At 40.6% G+C, this 17124-nt stretch overlaps 1 protein-coding gene across 3 annotated transcripts in view; it reads right to left on the reverse strand.

Annotated features, from left to right (window-relative positions):
* CSGALNACT1 (chondroitin sulfate N-acetylgalactosaminyltransferase 1) overlaps positions 1-17124 on the reverse strand; it is a 418621-nt gene that overhangs the window by 78920 nt on the left and 322577 nt on the right. For all 3 annotated transcript variants that reach the window (XM_040417905.1, XM_040417904.1, XM_040417903.1), the window contains one exon: positions 10707-10923. In XM_040417905.1, coding sequence (XP_040273839.1) covers positions 10707-10923 — 217 coding nt within the window. The remainder of the gene's footprint in view (positions 1-10706; positions 10924-17124) is intronic.

Consider the following 17124-nt stretch of genomic DNA (forward strand, 5'->3'; position numbering starts at 1 on the left):
CCATAGGAACAAATGATATCCATCACCTTCCTCAAAGACTCCCTAGGATTTGTTAATGACAATATTATATCATCCGCATACATGGATATGCAATGTTGCCTGCTCCCAATACTAACTCCTGTCACCTCAGCCTCCTGGCGGATTGCCTGTGCCAAGGGTTCTAAAGATAGTATGAATATCAGTGGTGATAAGGGGCAACCCTGTCTCGTGCCATTAGACAACGCAAACGGATCAGACAATACTCCATTAGCCAATACTCTAGCCGAGGGATTAGAATACAGAACCTGAATGGCACGTATTATAGGCTCAGGAAAGCCCATTTTATGGAGTACCGAGAAGACAAACGACCAGTTCACGCGGTCGAAAGCCTTCTCGGCATCCAGTGTAACTAATACTGTCGGGGTCCTCATACGATTCACAAAATCCACTAGATTTAATATTCTTCTGGAGTTGTCCGTAATCTGACGCCCTTTCACAAACCCTACTTGATCTGGATCTATCAGGGTGGGGATAATGTCTGCTAATCGGGCCGCCAGAATCTTTGCATAGATCTTTAGATCCGTATTGAGTAAGGAGATAGGGCGGAAGTTTTGAGGGATTGAAGGTTCCTTCCCTTGTTTCGGCAAAGTGACGATGACCGCCTCCAGCATTTCTTTAGGCATTTTCCCAGTTGCCATGGCACGAGACAGGGCCGCATGTAAATGAGGAAGTAGGCTATCCTTAAACAATTTATAGTACGAGTTTGGGAGACCATCTGGCCCTGGGCTTTTGTTATGTGGCAAATTTTTAATTACTCTAGAGATCTCTTCTTGTGAGATAGGGTCCGAGAGAGAGGACTTATGAGCATCATCTAGAGAGGGGATTGATAAGCTGTTTAGAAAGTTATCAATGTTTTCTGGAGAGGCAGGGATAAAACCAGTTTCTGCCTTCAAATTGTATAATTGGGAGTAATAAGACATAAATCTATTAGCTATAGATTTAGGATCATACAATTTATGTGACTTAGAGGGGTCCCACAAGAATGGTATTTTTGATTTAAGGGCTCTTGCTTTTACTCTGCTTGCCAACAATTTCCCGGCTTTGTTAGCCTGAGAATAATACCTAGCCTTTGTCTTTTTAAGCGAGAGCTCATAGGAATGTAAGTAACTTTCTCTTAGTTGAAGTCTGAGTAATCTGAGTTTATCAGAAAGTTCAACTGAGGGAGAGGACTTGTTCCGTGTTTCTATAGACTGAATTTGTGCTATGAGGTCGTTCTGGTGTTTTTCTCTCATTTTTTTGTGTTTATGACCAATTTTCAATAATATTCCTCTTATATATGCCTTGTGGGCCGTCCACACTATCGAGGGGTCCGGGCCTGAATTAGCATTAAATTTAAAGTACTCTATCAGTGCAGCCGATACCTCTGGATTATATTTATTATTAGCCAGAATAAATTCATTAGCCCTCCACAAGGGGTTCGGTTGGGAAATGAATTCTTCTGTCAGCTCCACAGATACTGGAGCATGATCCGACCACGTAATTGTCCCTATGGAGGAGCTTGTAGCTGCTTCCAAGGAAATTCTGTCGGCTAAGATCAGATCAATACGTGAATAGGATTTGTGCGCAGGCGAATAATAAGAGAAGTCCTTTTCCGATGCATGGTGAATACGCCACACATCAAATAAGGAGTTGGCCAGTAGTGACTGCGCAAGAGAGGCGTGGTTATTCCTTGTAGTAGAGGAGGAGTCCTGAAGTGGGTCAAGGACCATATTAAAGTCTCCACAAATTATAACTCTGCCCTCCTTCACCAATTTGACTTTTTTGAAAACCTTATTCAAAAACCTCAAGGGCCTAACGTTCGGATCGTACACGCCCACCAAAGTATAAGGGATATTGTTGATACAGCATACGTGAATTATGTAACGACCCCCCTCATCCACCAACGTTTTTTTCTCTGTGTGAGCAACTGAATTTTTGATCGCCAGCAATACCCCTCTTTTTTTTCTAATGCCATGGGATTGTAAAATTGTCGGGAAAGCTGGGTGTCTCAACCTCTCCCTATCTTCTGCAATCATGTGTGTCTCCTGTGCGCAGAATATATCACATTTGGTCAAAAGAGCTTCTCTCCACATCATCCGCCTCTTGTATGGGCTATTTAGGCCTCGAACATTCAATGAGACTAGTTTAAGCACCATCTTGATACATGAGAGTATGCTTATGTGAAGATGCCCAGATGACGTGAGGAGAACCATACCATATTAATTGCAAAACATTCATTTGTACTGTGAAAAAAGGACCCGACCTGGGAAAATTAAAATAATAACAGGATAGAAACATTAACCTGTTAAACCAAAACTTACTGCTCGAATAAAAGGGCAGAAATAAGATAGCACAAGGGTTAAAACTCACAATCCCTTGTGATTCATTTTGGGGGAAAACAGTCCTGCCTACCACCTGAAGAATGTAAATAGGTAGAACATGTCCCCGCTCCTGCAGAAAGCAAGATACTTGGAGAACCTCTCATCTGTGTTTTTTCTGACGACGACTTTCGACCCGGTGCCATTCTCCTTCATCAGGTATCCGCTGGTGCTGAGTTGCCGTATGGCCGTCCTCCACTGAAATGTTCCAGTTAGCCAGCACCGCCTTTCCTTCTTCCACCGATCGGATAACAGTTAGCACCCCGTTTTTCTGGATGAGCAACTTTACTGGGTATCCCCACCTATATAAGATAGAATGTGATCGCAGCGCCGCGGTGATGGGCGCGAGCGTGCGACGTACTTGAAGGGTTGCTATAGACAGATCTGCGAACAGCTTCACCTGTTGGTACGGGTCTGGTAAAGTATCAACTTTCCTCGCTGCCAGCAGGGTTTCTTCTTTAATATGGAAGAAGTGAATGCGGGCTAAAACATCCCACGGTGTGTCATCAGGGAGATGCTTTGGTTTAGCAATTCTATGCGCCCGATCTATGATGAGGTCTTGTTCAGTGCTGTTAGGTAGTAAAATTGTGATCAACCTTTTAATATACGCCTGCAGATCTGTTGCTGGAACTGATTCTGGTACACCTCTCAATTTTAGGTTGTTCCTGCGGGAACGATCTTCCAAGTCTGCAACCTTTGCTTTTAGGTACGCAATTTCTTCTGATTGTGCATCACACGAATCTATGAGGTTGTTATGTGATTCTGCGAACTCGCCCATCTTGTGTTCGACATGATGTACTCTGCTTTTTAGATCTGTTACATCCCGTTGAAGGGGCTTTAATAGTTGAGACATGTGAGAGGTGACTGAATGATTAAAGGCTAAGAACATGTCTTTGAGTAAAGCACTGGACGCTGGTTTGTCATCCATAGGGAACTTAAGGATCGCCTCTTTAAAGGACCCATTGCTCTGTAAGTCCTGAACTTCGCCGGTCTCATGGACCTCTATAGCCTGATCTTGCAACCTGGGCCTCTGCTTTTCCGGGCTCATAGAAGGGGAGCTTTGTCCCGCACAGCTACTGGAAGCAGGCACCTCTCGCCCCATTCCGACCCCGGTATCTCTAAACAACATCTCCTCACCCTTTTCTGTATGCTGAGGTGCACTCTCCGGGCTCCGGTGAGTCGAATTACCATCTTCAGATGGTCGGGGGGAAGAAGCATTCGCCGAAGATATCGGGCTGGGGGAGGGTTCCGCCTGCGCGCCTCGTGTGCCGGCGCCATCTTTGTCCCGATCCTGAGAGAAGAAAAACTCTAATTTCCCTTGTTTCTTGACTCCTCTCTTCCCTCTCGTCATCATCAGGGACGTCTCCGGTACCGGTCGGTACCGATATTAGCTCAGTGGCTGCTTTGATGAGGGTTCTGCTTACTGTATACGCTTTGCTGGAGCAGGAGCTCTAGGTTCAAGCGTCCATACTCTTCGGCTTCCTGGCCACGCCCCCGTCATTTTCTATTTTACAATTTATGCCCCCATAAGGTCAGACAAGGTCAAAACTATGGAGGCTTTTAAACATTACACTTTACAATTTCTACTGTAACTAGGACATATTAGATTCAGTTATGGGGGACCGTTATGGGGACAGCAACAGCCCCCAGAGGTTGCAATTAGGCTGGTCAGCCTCTCTGCAGACCTGATCTTGGTCTATTAAGACCTAGCAGCTCGTGCAGATACCTGGCCCTGGCAATCATACCATCACTAGAACCAGAGCAGGAACTACTGTCACTTCCAGATTGGTATACACAGCGTTGATTGAGTGCTGTGTATACAATACTGGTAAAAAAAAAAAAAATAACCTAAAAAAAAAACTGGCCTCCTCTATAGGAAGCCTGGCTGTAAATGACAGCAGGCTCCCCACTCTATTAGCATGCAGCTGCTAAGACCATATTCACACAATCTGTGTTTGCTCAGTGTTTTGCATCAGTGATTGTTAGACTAGTATTTGTCAGGTTGTGGCTGGATCTCCGCCGGTCCCCATTATAGTTATTCAGGTAGCGTCCGGCAATACCAGATCCAGAATGCTCTGGCAGGCTGCTCTCTGCTGGAACAGCCTGCCGGATCTCTTTACCGCTAGTGTGAAACTAGCCTTAGCCAAAACCAGAAGTGGAGTCGAAACGGCATAAGGTATAATACAAAATATGATTATGATAAAAATCAAATCAATACATTATTTTCTGATGAGATATTCTATTTAATACGCTTCTCAAGTTTATTTTATTTGACTAACCCACTATTAGCTATAACGCGAACGCTTAAATGTTGCCGTATTACAGGCACCGGAAACTGACTTTGCTCAAATTTACCATCTGTTTCTAACATCAAATCTATTTTAGTTATATATTCAGAAATTTTTGTTATAACATTATAAGTATTGGATGGCGGGGCCACAGAATATATTGCAATACATCCAGTTTAAGTTTCTGTTTTTCCTTTTTATTTATTTAGGAGGTCTTCATTTATATGTAATAGAACATTCACATTATTTATATTCAGACATGAAAGTCAGAAATATGTAATGACCAATGTGTTCCTGGCTTCTGATTATAAATTGGTTTGCAGCTATAGTCGAGTGTCTAACATTTTAATTAAGACAAAATAATATATCTGTGTTCAGCCAGTGTTCCTCGCATACAAGTGAACACAATTTCAACAGATGCTATGCATCTTCCTCGCCTTACCTTGCTGATAAATGGTGTTTATCTTCAAATTTCTATTTCTAGCAAATTAAACATGTAAGATCACTTATGAAGTGCTTTTTCACACTGCATACTGTATTTTATTTAGTCGAGAAACCCCCAACAGATCACAGACTTTTTTTTTCTTTTTTTTTTACTTTAAAAAAACAGGAGCATGACATTGACTATTACTGAATATTTAAAAATCTTGGGGGTCATTTATTAAACTGGTGTAAAGTAGAATTGGCTTAGTTGCCCATAGCAACCAATCAGATTCCTCTTTTAATTTTGAACAGCTCCTTTGGAAAATGAGGAATCGGATTGGTTGCTATGGGAAACTAAGCCAGTTCTACTTTACACCAGTTTGATAAATGACCCCCTCTTATACCTAGAATTTAGAGACCTACCCAAAGATCTACTTACATTATAGGGAATCTGTCACCAGGAAATTCACATTCAAGAGAATGTGTTATCAGAAAATAACCTTATGTTTAAATAAAAATTTTAAGCTAAACGTATGTAGAATTTTCGGTATTTTTTTTTTTTTATTATTCAACATTACTATCTATATTAAAATTATATAAAAGTATATAATCCTGCAATTTTTACACTGGCCACTAGGCCTAAAATATGTTGACTTCCTGTTTTCTGACAGCTGCAAGGGCCACAGAAACAATAGACAGGAGCTGACACCATTGACTTATATGGGAAATTTTCTAGGCATGCTCTGTGATCTGTGCAGAGGTCAGGAGGGAGTAGGTAAGCTATGGTATCACCTACTGTGAGAAGTGCATCCTGTGTTATCTATAAAGAGGTGTTACTTATCATTTTAATTATGCCTGTGTGTGGTGATAATGATAATGGCTACTCCTCCTGCTTCCTCTGCTAGCCCCTTCCTCTCTTTCCTGATTGACAAGGAACCTGGCCCTGTCAATCAAGTAGGAGAGAGACTGGTTGACAGAGGAAGCAGGGGGAGCAAGGGTGCACAGAGTGGCCTGGCTCTCTTGTTAGCACTGGAAGAACTTAGGAGTGAAAAAGGAGATTTATTTAGGTATATTTAGTATTCAGCCATCCCTATTACAGCTTCACATTCTTTGCTACTAAGCTTTCCCTGAATCCTGAATGGCAAATCTGCCTAGTTACGTTACAGCATTGAGGATTGTCACTGCATAGCTTTTCAGATTTGTCTATCATAGCTTTACTTTTATTCAGCTTTTCCAGGTTCCTGGATAGAATATCAGACTACATATTTTACAATATGACGATTGGCAATATATCAGTGTATAAATAGCAAATGTGGCATTATACAGTCTGAGAAAGCTGGGTAACAACCTCTGCTGGGCAGTGATGGAGGATATATTGGTTATATAAAATACACACATGCTGCTCCGATACATTGTGTGTTTATCATAAAGTATTGGGACAACATTGAGTGTATGCTGCCTACCCAATTTAGTCTGAAGCATACCTCCACATTAGTGGTTACCCAACTTTACAATGCTCCTGAAAGGCAAATCTGTATAATTATGCCTTTACGTAAAAGGGGGAATTACCACTGCATAGCTAGGCAGATTTGCAGCTATCTTGAAAAGTTTGGTGACTTTTCCTGAAAAGCTGTAATAGATGCCCCAATAGGCTGTTCATATAGCACTTTCGTCCTGATGTTATATATGTGTGTATAGTGGTAGATATATATATTGTTCATGTCCTTCTATGTAGAAGAGTATGATTGCTCAGGCCACAAAAATGTCTTGTACTGTGCCAAATTGTGCCACTGTATATGCTACTCCTGGTACTGTTACTGTAATTACTGCATACTACTAGTAATTTAGCAGATTCCTTCCCCAAAAGAATTGCCATACTCCCTGAGTAAAGAAAAGGTATTTAACCTAAACCCAGCCCCTTCCTCCTACACAGATGGGGGAGAGAGAAGAGGGAGAAAACTACAGCTGTAGCCCGAGAGAACAATGCACTGTTTTTCTAGTTTAATCTTTAACAGTTGTGATATAGGACAGAAGAAGAGCAAGAAAACTGACATATTATGGTAGGTTTGTATTGTTGTTATTTTTTCTTTGGTTGGATTCTAGGTTTAGTGGTCCTTTCACCGCTCATTTGTATATATCCCATAATATAACCTGAAACTGAAAACCTGACACAGAAAGTCTGGTCTGCATACTGGGCTGGTCTTCTGAAAGAGGAGGGCTTTTGAAGAGTTTTGATGTACATTAGGGTGCATTCACATGACCGTATTTTCTTTTTGTGGACCTATTGCAACAATGCCTATTCTTGTCTGCAAAATGGACAATAATAGGACATATTCTATTTTTTATTTTTGCAGGACTACGGAATGGACATACAGTGTTTTTTTGCCAACATATAGAAATAAATGGTTTCCTGTATGATCTGCATAAAATGTGGATCAGTTTCGGACCAAAGACATAGTCGTGTGAATGGAGCCTTAGAGAGAATGTCCATAACATGTCCCAAAGAAGTTAATAGGTTAATAGGTTTCTGACAAATGTAAATTCAGAAACATTAGTTTTCTGCTTATGTAGATGATACATAAGGTATGGGCAGATATTTTACTTGGAACGTTATTATTTTGGCTTTCAAAATAAAAAATGTAAAAAAATTGCTTATAAAAGGTGTAAAATCAGCAGAAAGTATAGATATTTAATTGGAATGCTGAGATGGTAGCTTTTACTTACAATGAATGCATAAGGCTCCATTCACACGTCCGCAAAATGGGTCCGCATCCTTTCCGCAATTTTGCGGAAAGTGTGCGGACCCATTCATTCTCTATGGGGACGGAATGGATGCGGACAGCACACAGTGTGCTGTCTGCAGCCGCAATTGCGGAGCGCGCCCCCGATTTTGGGTACGCAGCTCCGCAAAAAGATAGAGCATGTCCTATTCTTGTCCGCAGCTTGCGGACAAGAATAGGCATTTCAATGGGGGTGACGGGCTGGTGTGTTGCGGACCCGCAATTTGCGGGTCCGCAACACACCAGCCCGTCACCCCCATTGAAATGCCTATTCTTGTCCGCAAGCTGCGGACAAGAATAGGACATGCTCTATCTTTTTGCGGAGCTGCGTACCCAAAATCGGGGGCGCGCTCCGCAATTGCGGCTGCAGACAGCACACTGTGTGCTGTCCGCATCCATTCCGTCCCCATAGAGAATGAATGGGTCCGCACACTTTCCGCAAAATTGCGGAAAGGATGCGGACCCATTTTGCGGACGTGTGAATGGAGCCTTATACTCAGTGGACAGCTCAGTACATTTTCAATTACCCTTCATAAGTTGTCCTTCAGCCACTCACTTTCAAATATGACAAACCATGCAGCAATTATAATCTGGCCTTTATTTTCCAATGCACTCATGAGAAGCTCAGCAGGCCCATTTATTATACTGGCCTGACTTGAAATGTCTAGTGCTTGATGACCGTCAATAGAAGGCATGTTACGGCTGGGGATCAGTGTGAGGTGCACAGATTTCTGCACTGCAGCTTACATCAGAGCATGGGCGCTCTGTGGTTCAGTCAAAAGTCACATTTGAAAGCAGATAATTAACCTATTTCTTGTGGTTTGATGAAAATTGATTTTCTAAAAATAACCCTGAATTCTCTTGGAAAAACACTGTACATATAGCAATAAACTTTTCATTCATATATGTACTATTCAGGCTGAAGAATACCCCCCCCCCCCCCCCCCCCCGATTATTCTGCCACTGATTTATATATTAAATGCAGTCCCTTTTTTATTATTTCTCACAAAGTTCAAAGCTTCTCTGTCAGGAATTTCCTGAGTTAATTGCTCAGTGGTATGTGTGTGAAAGAAGCTGGAGCTCACCACACAGGTAACTGCAATAAGTCAGTATTAACTGCACCCATATTACTGTGCATACAGAAGGATGCACTGCTCCCCCTAACAGGCTGAAAAATAAATTATACCGAAACCTATGGTCAGAGTCAGAGGTTACTTTTTGTCACAAAGGCCTCCAGAAATATTAATGTTATGCAAAAAGGCAGCAGAATATAAGTTAACTGGGTAAGGAGGTGCAAAATTTAAGACAAATTAGCTTGGCTGACCCTGCATACCTGCATCACAATCAGCCCCTGAGACGGTTCGGTTCCCATTTAGAACGTCTTGTCTATGATGACGGAACCCCTTTGAGAGAGATTTTTAAATGAGCAAACCAGTAACCAAAAGTAAGAAAGAACAGATCCACTGTGGACTGGCAGTCTGTCCTTTTAATACTCGTCTCTTACACCACTTTTGGACTTACAAAGTAAATGTACACTTCTTAACACCAAGTTATTTCTAGATCCAACATTTTGTGCTCATTCATTTGTCAAAATATGTTCATAGCAGTCAAAGTTCGAAATTCCCTTTGCTTCCCTCCCTACCACTAGGGGGAGCTGAGGAACTTATTCCCTTATTATCTAATGTATACATTGCAAGCAGTAAGCATCTGAGCTCCCTCTAGTGGCTGTAAAATCTATAAAAAAATACCAAAGGAATACCAAGTACAGTATAAATGTTACATTAAAGGAATTTTTTCAGGACTCATATTTTGCTGATCTTTCCTCAAGGTAAATCATCAATATCTGTTTGGTGGGGATCTGACAAACAGAGCCTCTGTCAATCAGATGATTGAAGAGACTGCAGTTCTCTGTTGCGTGATGTTTCCTCCTCACAACTTACCAAACACAATGCTGTGCATTGTATAGTGGCTGTGCTTGGTATTGCAGCCCAGACCCATTCACTTGAATAGGACTAAGCAGCACATAAACCGTGTGACCAATGAATGTGACATAATTGGGCTAGGAAGAGGCAGCAGCACTCAATAGTGTACCACAACCTCTTCAAAAAGCTGGTAGGGGGGTGGGTGCAGGGAATTGGTCATCAATGTATCAATCCCGGAAAACCCCTTTAAAGGATAGAATACATCAATAATATGAGATTGGCGGGACCCAAGCTGTACGAAGAGGCCATGGTGCTCTGTGAGCACTTAGACCTCTAGCTAGGCCACGTGACATCGCGTTCATTGGGCATATGAACTAGGCCTGTGATGGCTACCCTCCGGCACTCCAGATGTGGTAAAACTACAATTCCCAAGATGCACACTTGCTTGGCTGTTCTCATAACTCCAAAGAAATGAATAGAGCATGCTGGGAGTAGTAGTTTTACCACAGCTAGAGTGCCGGAGGTTAGCCATCACTGCACTAGGCACAGCTCAGTCCCATTTAAATGAATGGGACTGAGCTGCAATACCAATCCCAGACACTATACAATGTTCAGCACTGGACTTGGTAAACTTTGAGAAGGCTGCAGAGCTCACTGGAACTTGGTGGACTCCTCCAAAGGCTGATCGGCAGGGGTCCTAGAAGATGGATCCCTGCCGATCTTATCTTGATGACCTATCATTAGGGTAGGTCATCAATATGTAAACCTCGGAGAACCTCTTTAACTTCTGCTGTATTTGTCATCTGTACAGTCATTTCCATATAGTGAAAATGAAACCTTCTAATAATATACAAATCTAAGACAGAAAAAGCTATACATTAAAATGAACAGTATCACCTGAAATTGTGCATGAACTGCTGAAACTTGTCAGCTCTTCTAGCTAAAGGGACAATGATGTTCACAATAACATTGGCCATGTTCAGCTTTTCATTCTTGACTTTCACAACAGGTCCAAATGGTCGAAAGAGAACAAGACGCTTAAATTCTTGATTTTTGTCTCCTTTAAAAGTCAGTTCATACAATGTTCCTTTATCACGTTCCGTTCTGTAAATACCTAGAAGTGAACAAAACAGGCTATTAGAATGGCTTAGAAGATGAGAGGCATTTATCAATAGTTGTCTTTCAATGTAAATATAGTAGAAATGAGCAAATGAATTCTACCAATTTGGAATTCATCCAGAATTTCCCCCCAAAAATATTTGGATTCTAGCAAACCCAAAGTTCTTGGCATTCATTTCAGGCGAATCACAAAGACAGACCCACACGAAATACTCCACTAGAAAAAAGACATGCAAGTCAGTTCTCCTTCCAAAAAAGATGTATACTGAATCTCCCCATATTACGCTTCTCTGAATCAGACATAAAAGTCAGTTCTCCTTACAAAAGGACAAGAAAACTGAGTGTCTCAAGAAAAAATTGCCCTGGGCAGTTAAGTGGCCTTTTTCGGGATCTTGGAGGTGCTGTTTCTCATTAGAAAGACCATCTAGTATGCGAGTATTGTAGTCCAGGCAATGCTGCCCTGTGTTTCTGGGGAAAATATATGCAAATTAGCATATCTTCTTTCCACTGGTTTCAGACAGGCTTATGCCTCATTCACACGTCAGTGTTTTGGTCAGTGTTTTCCATCAGTGATTGTAAGCCAAAACCAGGATTGGAGCCTCCACAGACACAAGGTATAAGGGAAAGATCTGCACCTGTTCTGTGTTTAGAGCCACTCCTGTTTTTGGCTCACAATCACTAATGGAAAACACTGACCAAAAACACTGACTTTGAATGAGATATTAGTGTTCTTTTATTTTTGGAAGAAAAGCTAATTTGAATATCTTTCCCAGAAACCCAAATGCATGCAAATTAACCTCATGAAAACACACAAATTGAATAGTTCGAGGCTACCATCTTGGGAAAGTCTTATTATGAAAAAACAGATTGAATAGTTTAAGGCTACCACCAGGGGAGAATCATATAATGAAAGAGCACTAAATAAACAGTTTGAGGCTACCAGCAGATTTTCCCTGGTGGTAGCTTCAAACTGTTCAATCAATGCCTTTTCATAAAGGAAAGTTAATTTGTATACCATTTCAAATAATAAGATAATAATATCTGCAAATAGGTCCACATTTACCAATGTGATTGCACCTAGAATGTGCCATAAAATGCGCCAAAATGTCATATCAAGTTTTAGACATATTAATGAAGCAAATGTATGAAAACAATTAATTCATAGCAACTTGCTAGGTGTAGCTTGGAAAAAAAAAAGTGTGGTCTAGATGCGCCATTTGTGCCAAACTGTTGCCAAAAAATTCTGTTGCACGTTAAGCTAATCAATAGATTGTATAAAGTTAAAAAAAAAGTCTTGCCATGGCACCAAATATATTATCCAGCGTGAGTTGCTGTGATAAATCCTTAGACTCTCTGGTCTATGTTTACACTATATACATTTTAAACGGGATTAGTAAATCTGCCCCATAGGCCAATTTTGGTTTTGTATTTTCATTTTTCCTTTTTACCTTCCAAAAGCCACAACATTTAACATTTTTATTCACATAGCAGGACAAGTTGTATTTTTAATGGCATCATTTTATTTACCATATCTTGTATTGGAAAATCATATGGCAACCACATTATTTGTGGGGTGAAATTGAAAAAAAATAATACTGTGTTCACTGTGTGCTAAAATTTGTATAGTTTTTAATATGTTTTACTTCTTTTAAATAAATAAAAACCTTCAAAAAATAAAAAATTCAATTTTCTTTGCATCCCAATTTTCTGACACCAACTTTTTTATATTTTCGTCTACAGAATAATGTGAGGGGTTGTTTCTGTCAACTTTTTGATCACTTTTTATTCATTTTGGGGGGGGGGGGGGGACAAGACAACAAAAAAATGTAAAATTGTGGATTTTTATTTTCTTACCGTTACAGCATTAACCATCAGACATTTTTGGAAGTGGTGACACCTGTTATGTGTTTTTTTCTGTTTTTTTTTTAATATGCAAAGTTAGGAAAGGAAGGTAATTTGAACGCTGTAATTTTTAATCCCTTTAAGGGACTTGCACATGCGATAGTCTGACCACTTGTCCTGTAGACGGCAATAGAATAGTAGTCCACAGGCTGTCATGGCAACTAATAGAAGCTCCATGATTTTGTCATAGGGGCCTGATTGGAGGATAGAAGGAGCCACTCCCGCTGTCTAACTCACAGATGCCACAGTGGCTACGACTGGGATCAGAGGGTGGGTGCCTGCTGTGTTATACAGTCGGCACCTGCCATGCATGGAGTAAGCTCAGTATGTGAGCTTGCTCCATACAACCCCTTGATGTCAATCAAGTACATGATTCTGCATTAAGAGGTTAAAGGGAACCTGTCACCAGGAAATTAAGTGATAACCCAGGCACAGTGCCTTGTAGGACTAGTTCAGCTGAATGCAATGATACATTTCACTTGGTGATCTGTTTCTTTAACCTGGAGAAAAAAGTACTTTTAATTCATACGCAAATTAACAGTTAATAGCACTGTGGGCGGACCCAAGCCACACCTTGCTTCTCCAGCTTCTACTGCCAGCTCCTCCCTCTCCATGACTGACAGGGCCAAGTTCCAGCATAGTCATCTCATCTGGCCCTGTCAATCAAGGAAGGAGAGAGAAGGAGCCTTACAAGGCACTGTGCCTGGTTTAACGGTGAATTTTTGGGTTACAGATTCCCTTTAATGTTCTGAGTGCAGGCTCGGGGTTCATTAGGATTCTAATAACATCACTGGTGTATAATTGGTTTTAGGTGTTTGCTTTTATGCTATAACAAAAAAAGCTGATTGCATTTCCAGAAAAAAAAAAAAAAACAGCTGTCAAATTTTTGCTTGCGGACATTATGCTCTGTAATTCTACCAAACCTCGTGAGTTAAGGAAGTTCTTGCAGATGTTTCAGCTATAGAAAGTTTGCAAATCAGCATGTCCATATCCTGTTTTCTGCTAGTTACAATATCCCTATTATTTTCAGGCACACCTGTTGTCTTTATGGGGAAGTACACTAGAATCAAGTATGCAGCTCCCCCTGTAGTATATTGCCCTTCTGCACTCCATCCTCTGCAGCTCTACATTCTAACACTTTTGTGTTGGTGATCTTTATGGTCCCTAGAACGTTTCAGATTGTGTACTGTCTGTTTTTAACCCCTTCCCGATATCTGATCTCGGGTCTTTCAAGCAGAGCGGGTGCCATAGCAATCATGTGACTGCTGTATCACACAGCAGACCCCCATGGCTAATGTCTATGATCAGCGGCAATGCTGATCGCTGACATTTAACCCCTCATTTGCAATGGTCAAATGTGACCACGGCATCTAAAAAGGCCTAAAACCCAGAAGTCTGCATTTCTTGGGCAGGTACACCTCCCCTAGGCGAATATCGGGGAAGGTGTTCCTCGTAAGTATTGAGCCAGAGCCTGTACTAGGCTTCTAGGCTCATTACTTGTATATTACAATTCAGGCCAGCATGTGGCAGCACTAAACTGTAATATAGTGATTTCTGTATAAGATCATGGAGAAAATTCCATTACTCTATACAAATTACAATCTGATTATTGCATGTTGGGGTCCACTTGGTGAATTAAGAAACGTAAAAAAGTAAAAAAAAAAAAAAAATGAAAAAATATAAAAATTCAAATATAAAAAACGTATCCCATATGGTAAAGGACGTCATGGAAAATTTTTTGCCATTTTTTCATTACTTTACCTTCCAAAATAATTGAATAACAAGTGATCAAAAAGTCATACACGCCTCAAAATGGCATTAATTAAAACGAAAACAAAACTATACATATGTGGTATCACGATAATCATACTGACCTGGAGAATGAAGAGCACAAGTCGGTTTTACTGCATAGTGAACACCGTAAAAACAAAACCTATAACGGTGACAGAATTAAATAGCTTCCCACTATATCCTATGCAATATTAAGGCACTGAAGACTCTAGGCATTTTATTTACTACACGCACTTTTAAGGCATTATCATCAAGCTGTCTCCAATGGGACTCACCATCTAAGTTCCCCATCAGTATGTCTTTAGAGTGTGGAAGGAAACCGGGGTACCCAGAGGGAACCCATGCAAACACGGGTGAACATACAAACTCCATGCTAACCACTGAGCCACCATGCCACTTAAGTTCCAATATGCCTCATCGGTATATACAGTTAATTTCCAAGTAGTTAAAGTCGGACTCATTTTAGACACTGTATTTTTGAAGCTAACATTATTTTCACCTAGTCTTTTTCATTCTACTTTGGCATCACTTTGATATGCCTTAAACAATTACATTGAAGTGTCCTGCTACATCCTAATTATATTATGGAAAGTTGTCTGTGATGTACAGAAAAACTACTGGTGACCACAACTAATGTGCCTACTTCCTGTATAAACAGTGTAGTCACTGATACAGGAAGTCAATGACTGCTGATAGGCATCATATTGTTGCTAGATGTCTAAAAGTGCATATTTTGTGAGCATTTACAGTATTCTGTGGCTAAAATAAATTTCTGTCCAATAAATTATCCATATGAAACAAGTGAATATAATATGTTCTTATTTCAGACAACATTCTCATTGTAAGTCTTGCACAATAACCTGTATTCTGACCACTACATTTCTTCTCTAAAATACCAATTATCAGAGTAACTCCTAGATTCAAAGGCATTCTCTGACAGGTGAATGGGAACTGCAGCAAATTATGACTTTTTTCATATAATATTAGAAAATATTCAAGATAATTGCACCTCTAAAAATAATAAATCGACCCTTTGGTGAACCTACGCTAACATGTTAGGAAATTTCAACACTATGCAATTATCTAAGACGTACTGTACTTTTTATTACTTTTACCGCTTATGAGTCCAAGGAATTAAATTTTTGTTGCCACTGCTTTGTTAAAGGGGTTGTCTCATCTTAGACGTTAGTGGCATATCACTAGCATATGCCATCAATATCATCTCTGGGACCGCATCTATCTCCAGAACTGGACCCCTGAAGTGAGCAGAGACCAACAATGCATGTGCGGTCATCTTCCATTCATTACTATGGCTGGTTCAGCTATCTTTGGTGGTCCCATATAAATGAATAGAGCAGTGTCTGTGCATATGCAGTGCGTTCTCCATTCATTTCTACAGGACTTCATAAAATAGCCGAGCACGCTCACTCTCCCAGAGAAATTAATGGGAAACTCGCTGCACATGCACAGTGTGCTCTCCTTCATTTTTGGGGGTCTGTTCTGCTGTTATTTGTGGGTCTCGGAGGTGGGACCTGCATCTATCTGACTTTGGTTTCACCAGTTTATGGCATCATGCATTCAGCCTATGGACCACATAAAAAGGTAAAAAGTTATATGTTAGGAAACTTTTAAATATGCAATAACATTTTAAAATCGTTATACACAATGCTGGTCATTCCAGCTACCAAGCTCCAGTATATGACACAATGGAATCAGAAGTTGGAAATAAGACGGAGCTATGCGAGAGCACAGATATTGCTCATTTATTGTCTATAGTACCAATTAAACCATCTGTAATAGAAGTAGGGTGTAAAGTACTATTATAGTGGTACATGGTCCTCACCTGATTATCTCAGATACACCCATCAAGTGATTGAAAAGGTTTTAGATAATGTGGCAGGGATGGGAAATATATCATCATGTATGGTGGGACTATCCCATTGTCAAAAAATACAGGTTTTATATCTATACTCCTATATGTGCAGTCACACATTTCACTTCCTTGTATCAATTATGTGCCGAATCTGTCCTTTCAGTTCTCCTGCTCCTATAATGGAGCAGGAGAACGGAAAGGCTGAACAGTGATGTGAATGAAGCCTTTGGCAGCTAAGATCACTATTGCACTCTTGGCATACATCCACTTCACCCATACCACCAACTGATGCCAAATTATCATGGACTATGGTTAACGACAGACTGTCCTGCATTCTTAAAGGATAACTGTCATATTTTCATTAAAAAAAATCTATTTTAGCATATGTTACTGCTGCAGCAGCATTATGCATAAAGCAATCTTACGTTTTTTCACTTACCACTGTTTTCCTTGAGTTTTCCCCTTAGTTATGGCTGTTTTGAATCCTACATTATGAGGATCTTCTCAAGATGGCTCCTCTGCCAGTTCTCTGAGACCAAAACTGCTTTCCCTCAGGTAACATACACACTTGCTGTAGCCAATCAGATTGGATTACTGAGAGACATGCCTCCTCACTCTGAAGCCTAATGC

The sequence above is a fragment of the Bufo bufo genome, chromosome 2 (assembly GCF_905171765.1).
Source record: "Bufo bufo chromosome 2, aBufBuf1.1, whole genome shotgun sequence".
NCBI classification, from domain to species: domain Eukaryota; kingdom Metazoa; phylum Chordata; class Amphibia; order Anura; family Bufonidae; genus Bufo; species Bufo bufo.